This window comes from Botryllus schlosseri, chromosome 1, assembly GCF_051294905.1.
Source record: "Botryllus schlosseri isolate E-star chromosome 1, Bs_hap1, whole genome shotgun sequence".
NCBI classification, from domain to species: domain Eukaryota; kingdom Metazoa; phylum Chordata; class Ascidiacea; order Stolidobranchia; family Styelidae; genus Botryllus; species Botryllus schlosseri.
Window position 1 is genome coordinate 38,295,966 of NC_137236.1, and position 27,783 is coordinate 38,323,748.

Below are 27,783 nucleotides of genomic sequence, written 5' to 3' on the forward strand. Positions count from 1 at the left end.
CTGACCTTACAAAGTAGTTTGACCTGACAAACTTTTTGCCTTATTTTAACCAAATCTGGACCTATGAAGAATTCTAGTAGTTACATCACGCATTATGGTGGAAATAATTAAAATTTGTTGTAGTACAACGAAAGATGCTTTCCTACATTATCGGGTGGAAAGTATCGGTCCTTACTAAGTAGCTTGCCAAGAATGGAGTAAGAACGTGCCACACTGAACTTGTGCGTACGCTGCTGGTGACACACCGTGATGCTTCATTCTGGCAATGCTGTCTACATCACGATTTTTCATCATGCGCTTCTTGATATAAGCAACAAAACCCACACAGTCTTGCTGCAGTTACGATATTGCGGTACGTTGGGCATAGCACCATGTCTACATATTTGTTTCATTTGACTATTTATGATTCACAATGAGCAGACAATGGGCAGACTACAACGGTAGGCCTATGAAGTAGGCTACAAGACGTAAAATGTCAAATGATAAGTTCACCGACATTGCAAACATCTACGATACAAACGAAATTTTACCTATATAAACAACTTTAACAGACTTTTATACTATCGCTTCAATTTCGACATACTTTTGAGCTTTTTTACCTTGCCAAAAAAATCACCCTACTAATCACCTTCATGACGAAAGTGAAAAATTTCATTCGGATGACTGCCCCGATTGTATCGCATGCCACGACAGTGTCAGCTGACCGATGAAATACACAGATATCGACAACAGATTCTATATTTCCTTGTCTTTCTAGGGTCCACGATTAGAAACGCATCATCGCGAATACTATCTCCGCGGGGACGCAATATTAACTGCGAATGATCCCATGTTTAAGCGATGTATGCTGCCTTTGGCATCACACCACTACGCGGTATTGCCTTCCCAAGTAAACCCCGTTGTGATGCACAGAAAATACCACGAAATAGGATCGCGAACAAGATATTTACTGTTCGAGGAAACTGCGAAGTACCGAAACAATTTACGGGAATATATCAGTATAACAAACGCACCAAAATGATATCAATATCGAACAATATGGCATAATGTTCCGCACTATACCAGACATTGTAAAGTTGCAGCAATGTAGTCCACACCGATTACAATTGAGAACTTGGAATGGACACGAAAATGTCGCTTTGAGTCTCGAATCAATCCGCATTTATGAAAAAACCAGTCCAAGACAAGTATTAGTATCGATTTTATAGCTAGACATTTATCTCTTATTTGGCGAAGCAAATGAGAGAGAAATTCCGGAACCATGTCAGTAACAAACGCACGAAATACGCAATCAAAAGGAAATATGAATTGCCTGCGCCCTAATAGTGTGATTGAACGCGACCTTATCATCTATGCTTACGGAGGACAGAACTCGCAAACGTAGAAGGCCGTCGATAAACTCATTGGGAACTGAATGGTACTGTAGCTGCTACCGATAGCAGTGGCGCCCCCGGAATTATCTCCATCCCCGATCAGAGTCGTGTCGCTGTCTGGGAGGTAATCTGATGAGACATCGCCGTCGAAATTCTCAACCCACTGAAAATCGATTTCGTTTACCTCTCCGTCGTCGTCGAGAAGAGGCAACCAAACGGTACCCGTCAATCCTAAGTGGTTCCGGAACAGCGCTCTAATATTGGAAAGGAATCGTGATGTCATGGTGTCAAGTAGGGTTGCATTTAAAACAATAATCAATTTAAGACAAACAGCTTTAAATCAAGGCCCTTGTTCAAAACATGTTTTCTCGTTGTTAGGTGTTTGTTTGTTTAAGCCCCGTCGTCACGAATATTCAATTGTGACGTTATAGTGTGCTGACATTCACAATTGAAAATATAGGGAAAATATAGCTCCTTTGACGAAATAGGCTTCTAACCTCTGTAGTACACGGACCACAAATATCTTAAACCAAGACTACATCGCCATGAGAGAGAGAGAGTCTTTATTTTCATCGAACCAAAATACATAACAAACGGCAGTGATGGTGGTACAGAAAACATGCATGCACAGTATTCGGTATTAGATAGGAATGATCGATAAGACCGTGAAGGTCATCTAGTCTGATCACACCAGCATCAAACAGGTACACTTGACTCTGAACAGTCTGGCTGTAAAGAAATGTTTAGTTAAAGGAAAATAGAAAAAAAAATTAAACAATGGTGGCAAATGATCAATGAAGCAATGTCTGGGCGAGGTAGGGCAACAGTGTTAGTGTAACGACAAGAGGTGATCAAGTAGGGCTTTTTTGAATCTATTATAAGGCAATTCACGGATATGTGGTGGTAATGCATTCCAGATGATAGGTCCCGCATTTTTACGGTCGGCGATCATCATCATCAGAACATTCGTTCCGTACCAGCTATCTATATATCTACGTACTATAGCCGGTAAAGGAGAGAGAGAGAGATGTGGTATTCTTTTTCGCCTGCACCATCGAGATGCTCTGACGACGGAGATGCGATACGGCCTTTATAGTAAGATCATCCAGACTGCACCCCCGGGTTTTTTCTCCTCCATGCCATCCGTGATTGCTGGGCGCCTAACAGGACAGCCGCGGATACCAGCTTTCGAGTCTTTGGTCTGACTCGGCCGGGGATCGAGCCCACGACCTACCGATCGAGAAGCCGGACGCACAACCATTACACTATCTCGCTCGGTTGAACAGGGTATTCCGAGGGTTCCAACCATTCCATCTCGTATACGTCCGCTATATCGGGAGGTAATCGTTCGTAGGCTCATACAAAATGTTTTTTGGAAAGTATGTACATACAATTATGGCATCATTATACAACTTGAATAAAACACAATTTTATTTCATATGAAACGGCTTTTGTTTCAAACACTGTTCAAAACACGTTTCAAACAAAGTGTTGTAAACAACCATTTGTTTTGAATGCAGCCCTAGTGTCATGACTAAGGCTGAGTACAATGACTCGAGCACGCGGATCTGAATAGAGCAGCGGTTCTCAAAATGTTCAAGACACGCCCCCCTTTATGATGATGGAAAATTTCGCGCGTTCCCTCGTCATGATATTACAAAATATTAGAAATAACGCACAGAATGCAGCAACCCTAACGGTTAGGTTGATGGCATGGAAGGTTATGGCTGTTGATGAGAGAGTTCTCGGATATGAAATTTGGACTACACTCAGAGCAGTTACTAGGAAACAGACGTAAATCGTGCACAGCGCGAAAAATCCTTCAGTTGACTGCAGTTTCGCGCCCCCTTCAGATGGTTCCACACCCGCCAAGGGGGTCCCGCCCCCAGTTTGAGAACCACAGTAACAGCGTATTATTTCCTTTGAATCGCGTCGATTAGTGAGAGACAATTCCTTCGAGGAACGAAATTATGCGCTCGCAGCCACTAATGGCTATATCAGACGTAGCTTGCGAAGGTGGCGTTTTCGTTTGCTTCAACAGACTTGTCTGGGACAATGCTGAAGAAGCAAACAAAATTACTATTGGGTAGCAGATAGCGGAGAAGCCTAAGCAGATTTTTAATCTCTGTGTGCCTATTACGTATTATATATCTTGATGAATATTGACGCTCTTACACACAACGCAGTTTACTACCATACGTCTTACTTTCTTTCGTTGCTGCTATCCGTTGCAATGAAAACTATGCTCCAGCTGAGCGAGTCCGCTTGACTCTCGGTGATGTCAATCAATCCTTGTTAAACCATAGTGTCCTATATCGTGCGGACACGAGCAAATATCACGGTTCAGTGAAATTGGTCTACGTCACACTTTCCATTTGGTCAAAGGTAACTTTACGGCCATATTTGACCGACTTGCCGAGCGCTAAATTCGATGAAACGGGTATCAATGGAAAGCCGCTGGTGTACTGATGATTAAAATATAGATTTATTCTGCTCATGGTCATGGAACCCTAAAAAATCAGCCTCGAATTTGGCCTTGTGATAGAGTTTTGACATTGTGACGCAACCATTCTGTCTCGAAAAACGACAGTAAATTTAAGAAGAAAGAGCCAGACAGCATTATTGCGTCACAATTCAAAACTCGATTACAATGCCAAATTCGAGGCTGATTTTGGGGGGTTTCAGGCCTTGACATCTCAATTTCTCGTATCCCAACATATGAAACATGTTGTCCAAAGCTACGCACGTCAGTAAAATCAGATGTCTGTGAAGTCGCGTTGATTCCACAGCATGGCCAGAATACACCGTAGTAAAATCAAATGGGCGTGATTGCAAAGATAGCAAATTAGCTTTAATCTGATGTAGAGCTTGCATTATCAGTCTCAAAAAGGCATATATTTGTACTGGCGTCATAATGGGTGAAATTCGTAGCGTAATACTCTATTCCAGGTGTCGCCAACCTTTTTACCACCAATGGCTACTAGGTACTGATTAACAGTGTTGGGATGACTCGAGTCATGACTTGAATCGAGTCAGATTCGGGTCAACTTTTTTGTATGACTTGACTTGACTTGAGTCACTTTGCAAAAATGACTTGACTTGACTTGACTTGGTGCTCCAGAAATGTGGATTGACTCGTGACTCGGAGGAAAATTTACGAGTCAATTTCAAGTCATTATAAGTAAACCGTGTCAATTAAATCACAGTGACTTATGCATGTTCAGTTTTGTTCGCAATACGACGGTGTCACTTGTGAGAGCAACCAGTCATTCACTGATTGTACGTTTCACTGATCTTCCATTGTTACATCACAAATAACTTGACTGCAAACGAAACGATCACAGCTTATGTTGTCGTAGTAGCAGTAGGTAACTCTAATAGAAACGTATCTTTGCTTCTTAGACGGCTCAGTGCTTGCAGGCAGTGCCACCTCTTCACCAACACTCGTGTAAGCTTTTTCTTCAAGTCTAACGAATATATGTAATTTTTGCGTTTTTGTCGTCACGGATATGTAGATGGGTAGTGTATTGCACCACATCAATTTGTTCAACTTCTCGAGGCTTCGTATTCGATCCAGTGTATTGACTGATAATAACAGACTGTAGCATGTAGGTATACAGTTACTCGCGTATTTTATTAGCAGTTCTAGGTGTGCGTGAGCGATACCACACCTTTTTGCATGTATGTTTAACTTTATATTTGTTATATGATTCAAGATAAATCACCAATTAATCTGTACTTCACCCAGTTAGTCAAATATAATGACTTCGCATCTTTACTCATACTTCTAAAATTCAATTTGACTTGACTTGTGACTTGACTTGTCTGACTCGACTTGACTCGAGTCACCTTTAATATTCGATTGACTTGACTTGACTCGAGTCAAAATGTGCAATGACTTGAGATGACTCGGGACTCGAAGGTAGTGACTTGATCCCAACACTGATGATTAATGCGACTGGCTACCAGTTACGCCCGATATTTATAAGTTTTCAGTTGAATTTCTTCATTTAGACCAGTTGTTAAAACTTTTGTAGACACGCCCCCTTTATGATAGTGAAAAATGTCGCACCCCATGTCGCCAAATGCAACCGGAATGCTAGCAATCCCAACGGATAGTTTGATGGGCATGGAAGGTTATGACTGTTGATGAGAGATTTCCCCAAATACGAAGTATGAAAATAAATATGAAATTCAGACTATACACAGAGCAATAAGTATAAATTGCAGATACATAAATCTTCCGTTGACCGTTTTCACACCCCGAGGGATTAGGCATCAACATCGTTAAATATTTATACGCTACGTGCAACCATTGCACATGGCTATGTTTAAAAAACATTCAACTGGTATTCTTTTCGATTTTCGCGCGATGTACCCCCAGCTCTATGTATAGTCTAAATCCCATATTTGAGACGTGTCTCAACAGACATAACATCTTCCATGCCACAAAACAATGCGTTGGGATTGCAAATATTCTGTTGTTACTGTTTTCATTAATGTTTGATACCACGATAAGGGGAGGCCAAAGTGTTCACCGTCAACAAGGTGCATGCATCGAAAAAGGGTCCACAACCACTGCTCTATTCAAAACGAATACCTCAGTTACTCGATTTAGCCAAAGCCTATTCCTGACAGTCGCCACATACGTTGAAGCAAATTACATTACTCACTGACGATCGGGTGCCGTCCTCACGTTCTTATGGGCAAGAACGGAGCCTTTATCCTTGCAATCTACACTAGCTTCAAATAAAAAGTTTGGAGTCATCGTTGTATGATAGCGACATCCTTTGTATTCGTTCCAATCCTCGAAATCTTCCTGGAATATCAGAGAGTTTTCTGAGATTCTGACCGCAATTTTCGAGATCGTGAACCCCTGGCCTGTACCAATACTCTCGCACAGTCCTGATATTTATCCCTAACTAGTACCGTAATGACTTATGAGTGGGGCGATTTTTTTGACATAAAAACGAAAGATTTTGATCTAAAAAATTATACTTTTGACTTTTTTTGACATTAAAAACTCAATTTTGACCAAATTTTGAACTCACGTAGGTAAATTAGGAGTTTTCTCACAAAATGGTAGAATTGTGCTACTTATCGTCATTTCTGGTTGGAACTGTCAGTCATGACGAGGTAGTTAGGCCTGAGCTAGCTTTTTTGACTTGAAAAATAATAAATTTTTACATGAAAAAACTTTATATCCACTAAATCTGGACCGATGAAGAATTCCAGTGGGTGCATCACGCATTATGGAAGACATAATAAAAATTTGTATTAGTTATACGAAAAATACTTTCCTTACATTCCGAGGGTAGGAAGTGCCTGCCTTACTAAGTTGATTGCCAAGAATGGAGAAAGAACGTTCAACAGTTGCAGATGTTAGCTGGTAACACTGAAGTTGCGTGTACAGTACACAACTGGTGACACGCCGTGTTTCTTCATTCCGGCAATTTTGTCTGCATCATAATTTTTCATCATGCGCTTGTTGATTTGAAAACCAATGCCCATTGCCCACGCAGACTTGCTTCAGTTAGGAAATTGCGGCACGATGAGCATAACACCACGCTAACCAATTTGTTTCATTTGGCCGTTTATGATTCGCAATGAGCAGATAATGGGCTGTTTACAACGGTAGGCCGATAAATTGGGCTACAAGCTATAACATATCAATGATAAAAGTTCATCCACAGTGCAAACATCTACGATACAAACGAAATGGTGGTTGAAAGAAAATTTTGACTCTGTACACAATTTTGACATTTTTTGACCTATCGCTACAATTTTGACAAAACTGACTTTTTTCGACATGTCAAAAAAAATCGCCCTATTTCTGAGTATAAAAATGAATTTATCCGATGTAAGTTGCATTTGATATTGCTTGCACCCCAGCAGGTACCCCTACGATTCACCCTATTGAAGAGCACTGCTAGTTTAGATATATAAGCAACATAGATGCAAACACGTGATTGCATGGTTGGACAACCGTAGTCTGCTACCAATTTATCGCAGATTCGTAAACAAATATAGTAATGTTATAACTTGCGAACAGAGGTAAAATGTATTTGAACTGGTTGCTATTGTCGCATTGATATATACTATTATCTGCTCAAGGCACTGCAGACATCCTGAAATTGTCCTTAAATGTGTAATATCGTCAATGCTCGGATTGTTCGCACCAATTACTATTTCCTGCTGTGGACCAACTGTGCAGTTTTGTTTTGCGAATCTACTAGTAGGTTATTTATCTATAGTGCAAGAAACTTCAGGTAACATCAGTAATAGCAGATATAGCAGCCTTGAAATCGAACTTGCCACGGGATTGTCGGTACTCGGGCAGACAAAAAGAAGTATCTCCGAATATTTCGGCTCAATTGCAAGTACAAACAGCGATTTCTGAGACCTGTCAATAATGCTTCCAGTTGCGAGATAGCGCAGTGGTATAACCCACAGCTGCAACATCAATGGGTCGCGGGTTCGAGTCCGACCGAGGTCGACTCCGGAATGCCTACCTTAGTCTTGGAGGTTTATCTAGTCTCCTCCTCGCCAACTCATACGTGTAAACGGTGTCTTATAAAAGCCTCGAAGTGGACCGTGCTACAAGTCGGCAGACTCGGAATAAAAATAAAGAAAATTGACCTGGTGTAAATGACCATAATAGTCGACAAGCACCTTGAATACCGCAAACAACAACAAAAATAATGCTTCAGGCGGGAGTTTAGAATTAAGATACGAATAGCACTCTTGTGATAAGTTTAATCAAGTCGATTTTATCGAGACGTGTGGGATTCAAGTTTCATGTAAACCTGTTTAGTTAAGTTTGTCATATTTTCAGTCGGTTCGGTACCAAAATCATTCATTGATAGCAACCAGTAATGCTAACCGGTTCGCTGATCTCAAAACAATTCGTTAGACGGTTGAATAGCAAAAGCGCTAACCGCTTTAATCCGACCTCAAAAGTATATCAATTAATCGTCCTTATTATAGGCACAATTATTCAAATATTGAGATGCTTTGATACACCATGCAGTAACTTATGTTACTAAATACGTGAATAAGGACAAGTTTCGCAATATAACACTGTTTTCCAATTGCGAAAGAGTTTTCAAGGGTAACATAGTTAGGCCTATGATTCTGTCAGCATCGTGTGTCCGAAAGCTCGAGCAAATGCAGTAACAGAAAATCAATTACCTGATCGCTGCACACCGATTCAAATTTTTAGCTTGTTGTCAGAATCGGCGCATCGGACTGTCATCTCTAATTTTGATAAATTCCTTCAAAACATTCAAAAGTAGGCGCGATAGTATAGGTGCGTCATCAGGAATCAGTACTCGCACTCGTTCGTTATAAACGACAGTCACTTAAAAATGTTGATCTACATTTCAGCCCGATTGAAAAACCTATACAAAGGATGTAAGTACGAAGCCAGTAAATCACCCGCGACTGACATAGTTGCAGAGAACACGTTACCGGATATCGGCCCCCTAGTGGGACTCATGGAGGTGAGCGCCAGGATAGCGGGGGGTCGGCTGTGAGTGACGAGATTTTTGTAACATCACCGGCCAAATAGGTGTATCTACGATTTTAATCCAACCCCCTATATGAGACGCCTCGATAAAATCGACTTGTTTAGACTTTTCAATAAAGTGCTAGTCGTATCTTAATTTTCTACTCCCATTTGAAGCAGTTTTGACAGGTCTCAGAAATCGCTGTTTGTCTTGAGAATTGAGTTGAAATATAGGGACTTATATGGACTCTAATACTGTCTCGGTAATCACTATATTTGTACTTGCATTTGAACGGGAATTTACTTCTTCTGTACTTAATTACCAACAATGTCTAGTGTCGCCAAATCCAGTTTTCAATAATGGTGTAGCAGCTAAGACATAGTCGTGACCAATCACGGGGCAAGTTCGATTTCATGTCTGCTATACCGGCTATTACTTATGCTACCTAAAGGTTCTTGTACTATAGATAAGTAATCTACTGATAGATTCGCATAACGTAATTTCACAGTTGGCCAACCTGATACTGCTGGAAGTAGGAAATGGAGCAAAAATCCGAGCATTGCCGATATTCAACATTTAAGGACTCTATTTCGGGTTGACTTCATTGCCCCGAGCAGACATTGATATATATTTCAGGAATCAGTGCTGGAGTAGCTTTCGGGAAAGACCAGTTCTAATACATTTTGCGCTTTGTTCGCATGTTATAATATTACCATATTTGTTTGCGAAGCTACGATAAATTGGTAGTGGACTTCGGTTGCCCAACCATACAGTCACGTGTTTGCATGTATCTGAGGATTAGTAACCTGAAGTACTGCTCTTCAACAGGCTGTATCGTAGGGGTACCTGTTAGGATGTAACAGAACTGTCCAACGGTGTACCAATTCTATGAGAGGAGGTGCAAGGGTGTCCCTGTTACCGCAACCAGTATACACAATCCATATTGCATCTAATGATCTCATTTCTTACTGATTACAGTGCTAGTTAGAGCGGAATATCAGGACTGGGCGAGAGTATTGATGCAAACCTGGGGTTCTCAAGCTATTTTTTTTTATCGTGGACCCGTTCAAGTATTGTGGGCGGTTGCGCACGCCCCCAAAAAATTGAGAATTTAATGACATGCCTGAAATCAGCTAACTAATAACTTGGCAAGGTAGTCACTAAACTAGTGAGGGTTAAACATTATAATATACTTGTTAGTCATCATATTCTCGCACATGTTAGTCATGCACATTAATCGTGCACTTTTACAGTTTTTGTGTAAACATTAACAATATGTAACCTTCCGAAAATGATTGAAGAACACGCTTGATACACCCCCTCGAATACTGCGGGGATGCAGCCCCTTACCGGAATCACAGTAGTTGCCATTGTCGATTCCGTTGTTGTCGTGGTTGTTCTCACGAGAATGTCACTGATTACTGTATAAAAGATATCCAGTTAGTAATGGTGGACACCAGGGATTTAAGAAAATAATTAGACAACCCGAATCGAATAAATGGACATAATAATTCGCATGATTCGAGTCAAGTAAGGAGCGTTGTGTTTTACGAGTATATTGAATTTATACGCTCTTTGTCACGAAGAGTTCATTATTGAACGAGAATTATAGGTTCAATACCATTTACCAGTCTCAAAGGCTGTTAACCTAGATCAGTGATTCCCAACCTTTTTTCTTCATTCCCCACTACCAAAAACTGCTATTCTTTAAAATAGGGTTCCAATATTTTGAGATCCTAAAAAAGGATCTGAAAAATCCAGGAAAACTAGTGATTTTGAAAACTTTTCAACCGATGGTATTGCGATGACTAAAAAAATGTTATCACTTCGACTCGACTTTTTACGAAACTGTTTACTGCGTTGCTGTTTTCGTGGCATTCAAATTCTTTTCAGAGAAGAAGATGACAATTTGCCAAAAAAGAGAACATTTAGGCGTCCTCTGAGGACACTTCAAATCTGTTATGCTCGATACATACATCCCAGAGCAGGTAACTGGTAACGGTAATCCCGCAATTGTCTCCGTAAATATGCAGATAGACTATCGTGTAGGCCTATATAATGTTTAAAAAACACGACTATTTCCCACCGGAAACCATTGAATTCCCCGCCGGTCGAGAACCACTGACCTAGATTGTTCTTATGGTAGCATATACGGAACATGTAGTACAAAGATATGCACGTTAACTGAAATGACATATCGTGATTAACTCACAGCACTGTCGCGAAGTGCCATGGAATAGATATGGTCGAAAAATACCAAATGATCTAAGAAATGCACGACTGCAGTTGCCATGGCATGAAATCCTTGTGGTGGCATAACAGGTATATATTTGAATTTTACACGTCTTTCATACTTTCATGTCGTCATGATTAGTGATACTCGAACTCCCGAAGCGTGACACTTGATTCAGAAACGAATACCTCAGTTACTGGATTTTACCCATAACTTTAACCGCCACCGATTGCTTCCCTACATGAATAACGATGTGTCCGGTATCATGTTACTCACATTTGATCATTTCCACCCTCAGGAGGAGTTGGATAATGTTCTGAAACTGATTGTTAGGAGGGGGAACATATCCGGCTGGAGCGGGTTGTCTCTCTTCAACGACCCCCGGAGTGTCGTACTGAATGAAAAGAAACTTGTTAATGCCGTAAAGTTGCACTCGCGCAAATATTAGGCGAGATAGTGAGAACGTATAGAGAACCATACAGACACCTGAGAGAGACAGGGAGAGAATATTTTTTTGTCAACCGTGTATTATACAACAACAAAGCAAAATTCGATTGCGGGCACACGGTATACGGATATGCAACCTATTAACGTTAACTGTCTTCCAAAGTATTTTGTAACCGATAGTAATTACAGACAGTCTTTCATAGGTGATGAGCACCACTAGAGTTTTACAATACTGCTGCTATTACTCCTAATAACAGTAAGACTGGATTCCCGATGAAGCAAAGCCATCAAAGCTGAGCCAATCAATATACTAGATAAATACAATATAATATGTAATGCAGGCGTCGCCAACCCTTTTTTCTATTCCCGGCCGCATTTCGATTACTTATGTAGCCTACGGCCGCATTCCATGGCATCGTCGCAATGGAATAACTGGACGCCCATACCAATGTGAAACTTATCATGTCCATTTCCGGTGAACCCCTGACTAATGTAGTGTTTCGTATCGGGTTACCAAGCGCACCGAAGTCCATAGTATACAACTGTTCATGTTCGATGTTCGTGTTATGAATAGTTACTGGGATCGGTCGGATTCAAGAATGAATTTCGTCATTATTATTAGTAGTTTCACATATTATTATCAAACATTTATCCATTGTCAGCCCATGTGATCAGATTCACCGGAAGATTTGATGGGGGGAGTGTTTCGAAAATTTAGGGCAGGTGATAAATAACGATGCATCTTCGGATGGACCGATTGTTATTAGTCACTTTGTTGCATGCTCATACGTCTTGACCTCCAATCAGGACTGTCGGTATAATGAAAAGATACTGAAATCGGCCTAACGAATTTCTTTCGTGACGAGCAAACGATTGCAAGTTGGTATTCCTCTATAGGGTGCATCATTTTCTTATGCTGTGCGCATTTGTACTGGGGGTATCAGATTGTTTAGGGTGCTATTACATTAAAATCGAAATATGTAGTCGCATTGAGTCGCGACTAGCGCGATGAAAATTTCGAGATGATTTTACATCTCTCAAAAATTCGAGAGTTAATTCGTAAATTCAATCTGCATGTTGATGGCAGCGAACACATATTAATTCAATTACGTATCCACGGTCGCACAAATTTCCTTACACAGCCACAGGTTGGCCACCCCTGCTATAATGTAATAAAAATCCAAAGTCGGGTAAAATACCAGTATTACAGTAAAATAATTCGAATTAAATTAATAGTGTAGGGATACGGTTATTTGGAATATTTCATATAGAATTTAGCGGTAGCTTGATTGTAGAGAGTCAAAGTATGTAAACTAAGAAGCTCAGCCGGTAAGGTATTTCATATACTGACGCCGATGTACGTGACTGAATTTCGCAAAATGCTCGGACGGTGTTCCTGCAAACGCAAGGACAAGATGAATGGAAAATCGTGTTTTATGCTTGTCGGTTTCCGAAGGAATGTGGGACAGAGTATCAAAATATAGCAACGGCATACTTACTGATCCCTGATTGGTACATGGCTCTCTTTCAGCTTCCTCGCCGATAACTGCAATGCGAACGAGTTTAGAAAGTCATGCAAACAGTCACCAGAGACACTTACCTCCGACATAAGCCACCGCTACAAGGAGAATGAAGCTTGGAACTAATCGCATGCTGGCTTACGTTGACTAGCACCGCCGGTCTGATTTAGGAAGAGAAGCGACTGCGATTATTACTGATCTTGAAAATAAAAAATAAAATGTGGTGCTTATCGGTAGTGCGCGATGCGGCTGAAAATTTAGTATTAAAGTCAATTGATGACAAATGGGTTAAATTATCGCATTGCTAGGCAGGACGGACTCAATGTGTTGTGGTCGAAGTTCTGGAAGGTGATCTATCTTGTGAATACAACGACAATTCTTATTTAAATGTGCCATATAAATTTAATATGATCGTCACATCAACACAACGACTTCGATACGAATTCACTTAACTTTAATCTGAATTCTAACCAACAGATCAGTTTTCGACATGCTGCCTTATTCGACACGAGACAACTTCGCCCTATCGCCGGCGGGCCGGTCGTAACCGCCGTTGCCTGATGTTAGCTCTCACAGCCGGCACAAGGCAGTGGCCCTCGACAACCCTTCGGATTTCAGTGCGCTGTGTTATAATCTTACAAATTGTTGAGCAATAGAGGAACTTGAAATTCAGGTGGCAAACGCGTCGTGTTCATTCTAAATTAGGGATCTGAAACTCAAATGTTATCGCAGGCCGGATTCGTAGGTTTTGATGATGCCGCGGGCCGCAGCGCCGAAAATAGGGGTATTTGCTGTATTTCCAAGTAGGCCTCATTTGACGGAACCTTGCAGATGTGATGTACTATGGTAATATTCACGCCTGGCACGATAAAAATCGCATTTTCAATTATTTGAATACAATCGTTGTTGTCCTTGACATAACTTGTCAAAATAATGAGATACAGATATACAAGGGGGAAAATGCATCATGACATCGTAAAAGCTGTCGCGTTACAACTTTGCAGCTAGCGGACATTTGACGTGCCTCAATTATAGGTAGAAAACTGTAGAATTTAACAACTGTAACTCAATACTGGTTATGGGCATACTGCTCATAAGTGGGCTATTGATCATGTCAATGCCAAAGTCAAATTAAATCAGCGTTAGAATTACTTCCGAATATTGGAACAGATAAATAACAGCACAAATATAAAATTAATGTGTCACAGTAAAGAAATCCAATCGCTCCACAATCCATAGTGTTACAGCTGTCGATCGTACCACTTTGTTACTTGCCACGTCGAATTGGCGATAATTACATGGATAGACGGACCCAAGCTATATCTAACTATACATCAAGGCAACAGAACGCCAATGGTTGCCATACCGAGCTGCTTAGATAGCGGAACCAGCTACGCTACGTATCGCCCGCTACGTAACTCCCGTCACGTCCTTTTGATAGATTACTATTCCTCATAACAGTTTGATGGTTTGTTTCGTCGACGGCATTTCAAAACCACGGCGCTCCGAATCACAAGTCCTGCTCTGATTTCAACGTTTGAACCGATTCAACTCCAGTCATTTTCATTTCATGACCCAGTCAGTCCGAGTTCGAGTAATTCTACGAAAGATCGCGCAAAATCGAAATCACAATTTTCAGTCACGAATCATCAACTTAGTCATGTTTTATAATCATGAACAGGTAATGTGACGTAATAGCAAATCATCCACCACATGAGGCCCGCGTGCCGCGTGTTTGAGACTACAGTTTTAAATGATGTCAAATGATCCGGCCACGCCCGAATCACCATTTCCCGAGTTTAGAGCACCTACAAATTGATGGCAAAAACAAAGAGAAGTTGATTGAGCTCGGCGTTTTCTGATGGATAATAATACATGTCGATGAGAATATACTGTCAGTAACGTGCGTAGGCTTGCACGGCATGTTTTGGATGTCGCAATCGGACCAATTGACGTCTCCAGGCCTCCACGATGGAAACTTCGATCGAAACTATAATTTTCGTGGAAACATTAACTCCAGTGGCAAAGAACGCATAATCTTCGTACTCGAAAAAATCATCTACATACTCGACTCGTTAGGATTAATGCTAGATTCACATTCGAGTTCTGGAATCTTCGAAGAGCCCAGCGCTATTTAAGACTTGACTCTCGGCAAAATATCGAACAGAAACTTGGCCGTCAAACTTCCACGCCGAAGTATCGTCACGTCGGATAGCCAGCAGGTTATAAGCAATCGCGGCCTTTTTGTATTTTTAATGCAATTACTTTTCTTCTTCTTTCTGGCGAACTTTCTCGTTAAGGATTTCCACAGTTGCGGTAAATAACGCTTTTGACACAACCTCAAAATATTGTTATTGCGAAATAATGCCACCGGTCGTCCGTCGAACATCATATTTCCCGTGTATCCTTTCCTATATGCTTTAATTTGAGAAAACACAGGGAATCATTGTACGAAAACTCAGAGTTGGACGACTAGAAATTCTTCACCTACTTCATATTTGATGATGACTAGAATTATACCGACACGTTTATTTTTCAAATTGTGTTAGAATTAGAATGACTGAATTCGCATAAACTCGAAAGTTGATTTTAATTTCGAATAAGAAAGAAATACAACACTCAAGTTCACAGCACATCAAATCAGACATCAATCTCATAATCACGGCAGCTGCAAATGTCTGTAGACCAAGCTGTGTACGTTTCTCACAATACAGTCCTTCTGCAGCATCTCCAGGAAAGCCCAAAATTGCAATTGGATTCGAATTAGACTCTAGAAGAATGTTACAAATTCGATTAGAATTATAGTATCCACGTCTGCTCTGAACGTCCGAATGTTTATCAATCTGAACCATTGTTTCATAACATGGCGACAGTGCCCCCCTGCAAGGGGCGATTTGGATTTTGAACGGGTCGGAAACGCTCAGCGGTCGATATGGGGGGCGCTGAAGAAAAATGGCGTCGCATTGGAAGGCGCAGTAGTACCTTTTGATTATACAGCAGTAGAACAACAGTTTTGCATATCCATGAGTTCTCATTGCAATTTAACAGTCAACAAAATCTGACAAATCTTTAAAAAGTTTCGTCGCGCCACGTCAATGTTTGATGCATATGTCCATGAATGCAGTGGTTTGTTATAAGTCATGCAGAATTAATTGCGCGTATACGCAGTATATACTTTTATCTCGCCAATTACCCGTTAAAATATTCCCGTCCCGTTAGCTCGGGTTACTTTCCCCTATTTTCTTCCGCAGCGCACAGCGTCTCTATATCGAAGAAGAAGGCGCTGTACCACTTTCGAGTGTGAGAGCCCTTTTGCCATTAAAAATGCTTTGAAGGCATCTGGTCAAAATGATTAACTACATATATTTGTATTTGAGAGTTACAAAGTAAATCTTCATAGTATTTCTTCATGGTATCATAAAGGATGATACTGCTCAGTGTGGTGACCCACAACATCACATGTACGTTATATGATATGGATTGCTTTGTTTGGAAAACACTGGGTGCAGTACTAAATTCAATTTGAGCAAAGGTCACTACCACTATGTCAGTTGATTTACTAGTCACAAGAATGCCATAAAACAAAATCCAACTTAGTTCATGTCCTGGTATTGCCAGTCGCAGATGTGAATTCGGGATGTGCACACCTGGCTCGAACCAGATGGTATGAGCCCGTACCTGATGGTTGTTGCAACGACCTTGATTTGATCCCGAATATAGCACATGCAAATATTATAGCGTTAATTAGTCAAGTGGTCCTCGGGCACGATTCAAGCTATTTCCAATAGTGAAGTCCCGACCCGAAAAGACCGACCGAACTTCTAACTCTTACGCCTTGTTTTTACTACCGTCCTCAAAATATGGGGGGAGGGTCGCCAGACCTAAGGAATCTTCGCAAAGTGCCACTGAAGGAAAAAAGGTTAAGATCTAATCGAACATAGGATCGTGTACCGTAACCAGGATGGAGTAGCGAGGATAATGATGTTCATTTGCCTTTCCACGATGTGACTCAATAATGGAAACTAGAATTTTTTTCATTTCGTTTTAATGTGGACGTATCTTCAGGATACTTACCGATCGACAAGAAAGAACGTTTAACCGGAATGATATACAGTCAGATATCAGTAATTGTCAAACTGTTGTCTGGCCTTTTTCCCGTTTATATTTTTAAATCGAGTACGAGGAATCAAATTAATTTTTGTGGCGCAGGAAAGCTCTTGTGCACTGATTCTTTATCTTCTGAAGTATCTGTCAAATAATTTCATAATTAAACGCGTTCCGGTGAACAACCCTTGGGCTGGACTGTTGTTATCGAAATAATGACCGAGGTGACTCGAGTCAAGTCGAGTCAAGTCAAGTCAAGTCACGAGTCAAGTCACAATTCAAGTCAAGTTGATTTTTAGCTTTACGAGGCATAATTACGTCATTGCGTTTTGATATCTATTACAACCTCTAAGTAACTGCATAGCCTCAGTCTATAATTATCAGCCAAAATAGAGAATAGAAAACGAAACCTCAGAAAGTTGAAACGAATCGATATGATGCAATGCACTAGCCACCTACACATCCGTGAGATGCAATTTAAGCCTGCGCCGATGTTCGACGAGTAATAAACTTATAAACTATATTAAATTTCGTTTAAAATCATACAAGAGGTTTGGTTAAGGTGGATATCGACCACAATGAGCAGTCTATAGAACGGAGATGATTACTTTGCCATAATATTACCTTACTACTAGTTTACGACAACGTAAGCTGTAAGCTCCGATCACTTCGTTTGCTGTCAATTTGTTTGTGATAGAACCATTGAGGCTCAGTGAAACGCACAATCATTGAGTGATTGCTCTAAATGTACACTCTCACAGGTCGCACCAGCGTATCGAGAACAATCTGTAGGTATGCAAGATCAGCCATTTTTATCGACACCGTTACTTGATTACTTGAAATTGACTCGTAAATTTTGCTCCGAGTCACAAGTCAATCCACTTTTCCAATACGCCAAGTCAAATCAAGTCAAGTCATATTTGCAAAGTAATTCGAGTCAAGTCAAGTCGTACGAAAAAAGTGACTTGAGTCATCCCAACACTGTCTTACACCATTGCTTTTAAAACTGAGCCGAGTTACCAAGATGGTATTCAAGGAGTTTCAGTCTCCATTACTTGCAAGCTATAATCTTATGACGATGTACTCTCTATACCCGGTGTTCTACTCTTATTTCCAGCACAAGATGTGGATCTGAGCCATGTGTTGCTGTATTATGTCAAAGATTTCGTAACAACACCGAAATATTGAATCGCATGATATTGGGTTCGGCAACATTATAATGTATAGGGTCACCATACGTCTTGCTTTGAGAAGATTTGTCCTCCTGATCAAGGAAATCAAGATTGTCTTCCGAGGACGCCCAAATGTCCTCGTCCTTGGCAGTATGTCTTCCTTTATAGCCTTGACAGCCAGCCGAAGGGACAGGGACAAAAGGTACGCCATAAATGACGCCAAACCTGGAATCAGGACGTTCGAGCGGTTCTTTCGTGAGTTAAACTGGAAAATTGACTAATTACAATCACCCCACTACCGTATTTCCGTAAAAAATTTCAAATTATCCGTTTTCTAGTCCGATAATCCAACTTCTGTGCTCTGTAAAAGTGTCCCCTTATCCGGATATCACATGACTCGGGTAATATCAAACCAAATTCAAATTCCATTCTTTTCGTCGGCAGGGTCAGACTAGCCAATGACTTCCAATGAAGTGAGATTTAACGTAGAACGTTAGAATATTTATCGAATCGATCATTGGATTAATTCAAGAATACGTACAGACTGAATTCTGATATCGACATAATTGGTGAATTGTCCTGCAAGAGTGCAAGCCGGATCCTTCAATATTCAAACTACGCAGCTGGATACTATTGTTTTTTGGAAATTTAAATTTTTCGCACAATTAGGATTATCCATTAAATGTTTGCCAGTGGTAGACTTTATGGTCCTTGCCTGCTTGTGTTCAAGATTCAGGTTATAAATCGAGGGCGACATTTTTACCGAGCGTAATGCGCCTGTTCCAATACACGCAAGGACGTGCTGTTTTAGGAGTAGAAAATGTGGCAGTGTTACGTCTTTACGAGTCTGTAGAATGTAGATTGAGTATCATCATAAAGAATTACGTCCTATGGTGTTAACAACGATCAAGGGTGAAGAAAAGCAAAGAATACCATACTATAAGGCAGTGGTCGGTCGGTAACCTTTTTTGTCCGAAGAGCGATATTTGCCCTATTTTTTCCATCTCAACTCCCAAAGAGCCATACATGTGAATCAACTGTTACGTCACAATTGAAAATCAGTGACGTCATGGTAGCACTAATTCGAGCTCACTACATTGGATTCCTCGTGTGCGCCATATTTTCTCTGTAAAAACTGGCATTAATTGTTCGAAAATGAAGCTCGAAACGACAGGTAAGGCACAGGCGGGCCAAGCCTCGCCATTGATAACGCAATTCATCGTAAGTAGCTTAGAATTTATTATAACTGATATTAATCGAATGTGACTCTCCCAGTGATTCCGAAAATCTAAATACTGATAGACTTCTCAATTCTAAAAGTATTCGGCGGAACATAACGTTGCGCTACACGCATACATTTTATCGTCCGTACTACAAAGAGCTATATACTTATCAATCAAGAACGTGGATAGCTATGGCGTTGTTTGTAATTCGAGTTAGTAATTGTGAATGTCACATCCACAACAGTTCATCGCGCCGTACATCAGGAAGACAATGTGTATTTGAAAACTGCGTTTGAAATGGGCCTCGCCATGTCTGGTATATGCTCTTCGATTATTCAACGTATCGCACAATGCAAGATTTCGAGTCGGGTTCATAGAATTCGCGAGTGATATTGGCCGCCTGCGTGACAGTAACTTAAATTCAATGATTTTGAAAAGAGGGCGTCCAAGCCCCTAAACCCGAAGACGGCATTGTCTTCAACTCTCAAAGACATGTTTATACTGCCACGAGAATAATTATTCTATCTGTGATGAAAATTTACCAACAAGTCGCTGCAATATTGGTCAATTCAGTACAAAAATAAATATTTGGAAAAGAGCCATATCTTATACCCAAAAGAGCCATAGGTTCCTGACCACTGCTATAACGAAAGCAGAGGTGTCAAAGTAGTCAAAAAAGCTACCAATTAGAAGTAGAAGTAGAAGTAGCGACGCAAAAATCTACTCTAGTACAAGTAGCAGTAATACTTGCAAAAGCCACCTAAAACCACTTCAAGTAGAAGTAGAATTGACTGACTTTGAATCTACTCACGTGAGTGAGTAGATGTGAAAACTATCGTAATTCGTTCGCATGGACTGTCAAAAGCTGCAAATTAATTTATGTGGAAGGTGCAGAGAGCTTGATTTATACTGATCTATCCCAGCAGCTATCAATTTTTGACAGAATAAGTATTCGTTCGCATCATGGGATGCAAATGATAGTATTGATACGGAAATGCGATACTGATCCTTTGTTTTCTCGAACATCTAGTTTTAGAAAATATCATGGCATGGCGCCCTCTTCCATACTATAAGGCCCGTACTTTAGTCGAAGAGCAATACGGAGAAGTTGTATCGGATAACACTTTGCGAGATTAGTAAACGTTAATAAAAGTACGATCGATCGTAAAAATGCCATATGGTGTAGCTTCATTTTCGGAAAATAGACGCATTATGACACTTGCTTTTATACTTCAACATGTATGTTTTCAACACACAAAAAATATGAAACTAATCAGAACCCAAAGCATAACACTGGGAATTGAAAGAGAAATACGAATACTACTTCTAAAAAGCGAAAAGAAAAATTTCATATCTTTTGTCCCGAAAGTTTCAACGGTGGTATGCAAAAACATGTCTAACGCTAAAAAAAAGTCAGAGTCCACTTTTCCAGATTAGGACACACCATTGACTGCTAGACTACGATATGATAGGTAATTGCTAGATTTCGAAACGGTAGTTTCAAAAGTTATGGTCGGCCATATTTACTGTGATGACATATTTTATGTGAGTGAGAATGCGGTGTGAACGGGACCACACAACCCGCTGCCTGGATTATATTCACTAATACTTACGTGAAAACATATTAATCACAATATATCTACTGTGCAAGACGAAAATTATGGGCTGTAGGCTGCCTAAATTTTATGAAAATTAAATCTAGGCGCTCCGCGCAAATAGCCCTGAAATTCATTAGGCTATCTTTCTGATTGGAGGATTAAACGACTGCTACTTGACAAACTGAAAATAGTGAAAAACAAGTAAGTAGATCACAAAATATTACGAAGAGGAAGTAACGGAAATTAGAATTACTTGAGTAGGTAAAGCAAGTAGTGTAAAACTACTCGAGTACTTCGAAAAAGTAGAAGTACTTCGCTACTGTCCACCTCTGAACTCGTGTCCACATTTAGTTAATGATATCACTTTGACTAGAATTTTGGCATATATTTCTCCACTTTCGTCTTCTTAATATTTTTCCTCGAACGTAAAGCAATTTTTTCAATGCCCGAGGTACAACACAATGATATATACTGTGAATGTATAGCGTTTGAATCCTTTACTCAAAAGATTATGAACGTGACCGCAATAGTTCCTATTCGAGCTAATGACCAGGCCAAGTAAGATGTCTCTTGAGAATTTATACAATTGGTATGCGGAGAGTTCGGAGTCAAGCTAACAATTATCCACGCGCCTACAGGTAATGGCGGTTTCAGTGATCCGCGATAAGGGATTATCTGATGCTTGCGACAATCTGTACAAAGAAGCAGAAGTGTTTTCAATACTTTAATGCCGCGGGCAGTGTCAATTCATAATGACTTCATTTTTCGATTTTAATATAGTAGCGCCCGTTGCAATCAGAGCCCCACGATACAGATGCGAACAGCAGTGGAAAATGATTCGCCTCATATGGAATATCAACTCGGAATCGTGTGATCCTCATTATACTGACAATCCTGATTAGAGGTCAAGGAATAAAAGCATGCCAAAAAGTGACTAAAAGCAATTGCCCAACCCGAAGATGCATCAAAATTGATAAATTGCCCTAAATTTTCGAAAACACCCCCTGCATCATCTCTATACCGGTGAATCTGATCACATGGGCAGAGAAAGGGTAAATGTTTGATCGTACTATGAAAAACTACTAAAATTAATGAGGAAATTCATTAGGGATTCCGAAAATTTTCTCGCGCATGGCGCGACGATAACATGTCCCTTAACATTACCAGTGACCACTCGAGATTTCGGTGCGTATAGTTAGCCTATTATAATGAAATATATTAGCCCAGAGTTCACCGGAAATGAACATAGACACTTTTACATCGGTATTGGGCGTCCAACTTGTTCATTACGACTATGCCCTCGAATGCGGCCGCAGTCTACATGAGTAGTCGTAATGCGGCCGTGCATGGCTAAAAGATTGACCACCCCGGATCTAGGCCATTCCTGTGTCTAGCGCATTTTGCGATTGCCAGACGCCACGCAATGCCGTGGTGTGTTCTGACTGCATTCTATTCGGAAATCATGGGTGGGTTATGTCGGAGTCCGTTACCCCTGTGATGTCTGGGGTAGCCCTGAAGTGTGTTGGTACCGCGTTGCCAACATACTTTAAATAACTTTCGCTACACTATGTTAAGAATACCAAAGTCAGTATTTCAACGCCAAAAACGATGGAAGTACAAGTCGTACATACGTTACTACGAACAAGTAGAAAAAACTACTAGAGTAGTCCAGAAAGTAAAAGTAGTTTTGTACCGATGTCATGCAGCTTTTCGAGGGGCGAGAAATGTAGCCTATGTCAAGCTTGACGAGGTAACGATAAATCAAAAAAAGTTTAGGAACCAATGTTTTGGTAGAAGGTATGTATTTCACACAAACATAAAAAATATGAACCGCGTATCGTCCCTTTGTATATATTCCACGGTAGACACCAGTTATCGTAGAAGTTCTATGGAGTGATGGTTTTGAAGTTAAGGAAAACTGAGATGTTATGCGCTCTTGTACATAGGAGGGTCATTTGATGACCAGTAATGTTGTAATGATGTGAAATCAAAAATAAAAGGTGGCATCTCGAGACAATGCTGGTTTCCGAACTATCACCGAACACCGCGGAATGCTATATTTGTTATCAGATTTAATATCAACCCGCAAGATCGCGGATCAGCTCTCGCGTGATTAGAAGAATATCGACATCGACGCTAAGCTTCGGATTTCACATTCTCCCCTTTCACACAATTCCCTCTAATTGGCTTGCCGGTGCTATAGTCACCGAGGGGAAGTGCAATCTAATTCACGCGGTAAGCGCGAGCTCGTTTGCAGCAATGTCAATATATTTTATTTAATACCAACATGAGGAATCGTCACCACGCAATATAAGACGGAACATAACCTTACCGGAAATTCTGCATTTCTCGATTTACAAAGAAGCGGATAATATTGTAATCCTTATTTGTAAAAGATGAGCGGCGGTTATCACCACAAGCGAATAGGTATGTTCGAAGGAAACATGATTTCTCGCAGGCGCGATCTATTCAAGAACAGGAATTTTATCATAACTTATATTTGACTGTTGTAGTTATACTTAACTCCAGTATACAATCGGATATTATATTCAAATTGTAATAAACACGAATATTATCGGTTGACACTCGTCAAAAGCATGCGCCAGGAACTACCAGATACTTGAAAGTAATATTCTATATCAACAATGATATTATCAGATATGTATTGCTGCTAAGTGGATGTGTTAAAATTGGCATGCGTCCTTAGCACTGTGTGACTTTGCGAGTAGCTTTGCTACCGTTACTAGGTGGTCCGTATCGGCCGAGTGTAAGTATTTCGATGCATGATTAACCACATAATGCCGACTTAAGTTATATTCCCTAATACGATCTCCTGCTCCGTGCTCATCACCAATTAAAGAGATCGATTCACGGCCGTCTTTAGCTAATTCATATTTAGTGCTCCAAATTTTGTTGAAATATCTACCCGTAGTCATATCTTTCATTGTTGAACATAACATCGTTTGTGAGTGAGGATAACCGAGAACACGTGCATTGCTGCATTATTTTACGAATCCAGATTGGGAAACGTATGACGTAAACCTGTCAACAAACAATATTTGAACTTGAATATGGAAATAGTGACTTGTAACTTCAATTGTTACGGTAAACTTTGATATATTGGCTTTATTTTGTACCCGGGTTACTCACACGACGTACGTAGCGGGTAATCACGGTGCATAAATAAACTAGATTTCAAAGTAAATGCATTTCCGGTTCATATTATACAGCATATATCACGCATTATCATTATTAAATAGATTTCATAGTCTAATTTCAATGGAACTTATCGCGGGGCGCTCAGAATCGAAGCTCGGAATCCTAAGCAAAGCCCAATTTCGGGCAGGGACAAAACTAGCGCGCCACAAAGAGAGTAGCGCTATAACTAATTAATAGATGGGTGGTTTGGTATTGGCAATTTATCGGATGAGACATATCGAATCCCTTCCTTTCTCTCTCTCCCTTATATGTTGCTCGTTACGGATCATTGCTTCCGCTACTCTCGTTGTCATATCGATCTTCAATTTGACAACTTCTTCACAACTGTTTTCACCTGACACTCGTCAGTGGTAATCGTTAGCTAATACGAAAGGAACATCGTATATCAACAATCATATCACCAAATATGACGTTGCCGGAATGAGAATTCGAGTAATCAAGGCGAACAGATGACTGAATGTATTACTTTAATATTATATACTAACTCCTAACGTTCGCAGAAATTTGGTTCACCGGGTGGCGATAAAAGTTCGAAACCAAGGCACATGAATGAAATAATGAACGGCTCCTCCCGACGATTCGAAATCTGTCGTCTCGGTAATTTATCGCACAAATATAATTATCAGTTAACCGTTTGCCAATATCGAACTTCATGGCTGTTGCCCGTTCTAAATATGGACCAGATTCCTTACAATAACTCGAACGACAAACCCAGCCGTTTAAAGCTCCCTGTCCAATACCATATCGTCATCAGACCAACACTTTTCAAGCAATCTCAATCTCTGTCTTTTACAGGGCATTTTTCACCTCTGATTTTAGTAAAATGTGTAAATATTGTACTCTGTGGAAAGGATGCCGATGTGTTACGTGTTACTCCGCAAGCTGCAGTTAAGCTATATAGCGAAACGAATTTACAGCAGATACAATAATCGTCGCTCGGCGGTATTGCACTTCATGAAACAATCAGTTTTATGTGTTCCTCTCGAGTACATACGGTTTAGATTTTCAAAACTTTTGATAATTCCATGGCAACTTCTAGTAATAATTTGTTAAAGGGATAAATAGTTACATCAAGGTGTCAATTGGCTGTTAAAGTTCACTGTCCAGAAAAAAATGATTATTTCGCTGTGGGATTTAAAATCAACGCACGAGATCTTTAACTGGTTTGAGCGCCTTTGGAGAGAATTGACTTCGACGCTTAGCTTTCACAGACGCCCCTCCGACGCAGTTTCCTCTGATCCGTTTTTCGCTGGATGGCAGTTCAACCGGAAACAGGATATATCCGTCATGTGACGTATTTTCAAGCGAAGAGCGACATATATGCCTTTATACAAACTTGATAAATCGGTGAGCTTCAAAATCTAGTCTCAATCTAAACCTGATTCCACGCAACAGTTGATGCGATTTGACGAAATTTCGTTAAGGTTTCGCTCAATCACACAGTTCAGCATTAACGCTTTGTCTCCTGGCGTCCTTGATATCAGCTCAGAAAAATCTCAGGCTACAGTTACATCGAATAAAAGTTTCACTCAGTTTGCTATATACAGAGGTTATCATAGTCTGTCTCATTTTCCCTCGTCTACAAGTGGAATTTTCCACAATACGCATGGTTCCGGTCGTTACCCGGATGTGGCCACATTAGAATCTGAAATATGTATCCACGCGCTTGGCATTACCTGAACCGATAGAAGACAGATGCTGTGCATTAGTAGGAGAGGTCGAAGTCTTGACGAGTTGCTTCATTTCGTAAAGACTGTAGCACAGACGGAACTGAGGGAGCTGCGGGCGATGGGATGCAGCTTTGTGGGCCGGCCGCTACCATCGTCATTGAGGTGGGACGAAGAAGAGGTGTTAGGGTTATAGTGTTATTGGCTGTTTGCACCCGCGAGCAAATTTCTGTTTTCGTTCAGTCGCAGGTATGCTTTAGAGCCGGGCTTCCCAACCTGTAAGCCATTAGAGGGGCATTGATTCCAATGATATTCTAAGGGGGACGAGGCATAAAAAGGTAGGGAGCCTCTGGTGGGGTCACTTCGCTCTCTCTTTATATATATGATTAAAATTGAGCGCAATCGCGGTCATCACCCTTACTTAGACGTCGTATTCGAACTGCAGTTGAGAGAAAAAACTCTCTAGTGCAGTGGTTTGCAAACTTTTTCGGCCTGTGGCACACAAGTAAAATCATATTACGCTCGCGGTACACTCACAAGAAAGTAGCTTTAAAATATAGTCGAAAACAAGGCGTTAGGTCAATAAATGAGCTGTTCTACTCTTGTAAAACGATTGCTTGATTTATGGCTTCCAAATCGATTGACTACGCAGCTATATTTGTTTACAGCAAATCCTGAGAAGTATTGGTGAAGTGTAAGTAAGTGTACATATTGTCATATTTTGACCTTAAAAAACTTAATTATGACAAAATCTTGACCTTGCGTTTGTACATTAGGTGTTTTCATACATAATGTTAGAATTGTACTACTAATATTCATTTCTGGTTGGAACTGACTGTCCTTACGAAGTAGTTTGACCTGACAAACTTTTTGCCTATTTTAACCAAATCTAGACCTATGAAGAATTCCAGTAGTTACACCACGCATTTTGGTGGAAATAATTAGAATTTGTTGTAGTACAACGAAAGATACTCTCCTACATTCTCGGCAGAAAGTATCGGTCTTTACTAAGTAGCTTGCCAAGAATGCAGAAAGAACGTGCAACACAGAACTTGTGCATACGCTGCCGGTGACACACCGTGTTGCCTCATTCTGACAATGTTGTCTACAACCACATCACAATATTTCATCATGCGCTTCTTGACATAAGAACCAATGCCCACACAGTCGTGCTGCAGTTAGAATATTGCGGTACGTTGGGCATACCACCTCGTCTACCTATTTGTTTCATTTGACCATTTATGATTCACAATGAGCAGACAATGGGCAGACAACAACGGTAGGCCTATGAAGTGGGCTACAAAATGTAAAATGATAAGTTCACCGACAGTGCAAAGATCTACGATACAAGCGAAATGCATGTTGCAAAAAATTTTGGACATTATAAACAATTTTGACAATTTTTTTTATCCTAACGCTACAATATTGACAAATTTTTGACTTTTTTTGACATGTCGAAAATAAATTGCCCTTCTAATCCCTTCATGGCGAGAGTGAAAAATTTAGTTCCTGATGACTGGCCCGATTTTCTCGCATGTCAGCGCCACGTCAGTGTCACGGCAGTGTCAGCTGACCGATGAAATGCACAGATATCGAAATCAGATTCTATATTTCCTCGTCTTTCTCGGTTCCACGATTAGAAACGCATCATCGCGAATACTACCTCCACAGGGACGCAATATTAACTGCAAAGGATCCCCTGTTTAAGCGATGTATGCT

At 40.5% G+C, this 27,783-nt stretch overlaps 2 protein-coding genes across 2 annotated transcripts in view; both read right to left on the reverse strand.

The window, feature by feature from the left end:
• The window catches only part of LOC145436733 (uncharacterized), a 246,599-nt gene that overhangs the window by 19,378 nt on the left and 199,438 nt on the right, over positions 1 to 27,783 (reverse strand). The window lies entirely within an intron of this gene.
• LOC145449217 (uncharacterized) lies at positions 927 to 14,649 on the reverse strand. The gene is made up of 6 exons (XM_080327691.1): positions 13,162 to 14,649; positions 13,061 to 13,107; positions 11,391 to 11,508; positions 10,232 to 10,302; positions 6,047 to 6,192; positions 927 to 1,627 (listed from the first exon to the last, which is right to left on the reverse strand). The coding sequence occupies exons 1-6, from the start codon at positions 13,211 to 13,213 to the stop codon at positions 1,357 to 1,359; spliced, it is 705 nt and encodes a 234-aa protein (XP_080183817.1). The 5' UTR covers positions 13,214 to 14,649; the 3' UTR covers positions 927 to 1,356.

Excerpts from the sequence above, each read along its gene's own strand:
- LOC145449217 (XM_080327691.1), bottom strand. The coding sequence starts at position 13,213 with ATGCGATTAGTTCCAAGCTTCATTCTCCTTGTAGCGGTGGCTTATGTC. Across the intron at positions 13,108-13,161 it reads AGCGGTGGCTTATGTCGGAG|TTATCGGCGAGGAAGCTGAA; the intron begins GTAAGTGTCTCT and ends TTCGCATTGCAG. Across the intron at positions 1,628-6,046 it reads AGGACGGCACCCGATCGTCA|AGCGCTGTTCCGGAACCACT; the intron begins GTGAGTAATGTA and ends TTCCAATATTAG.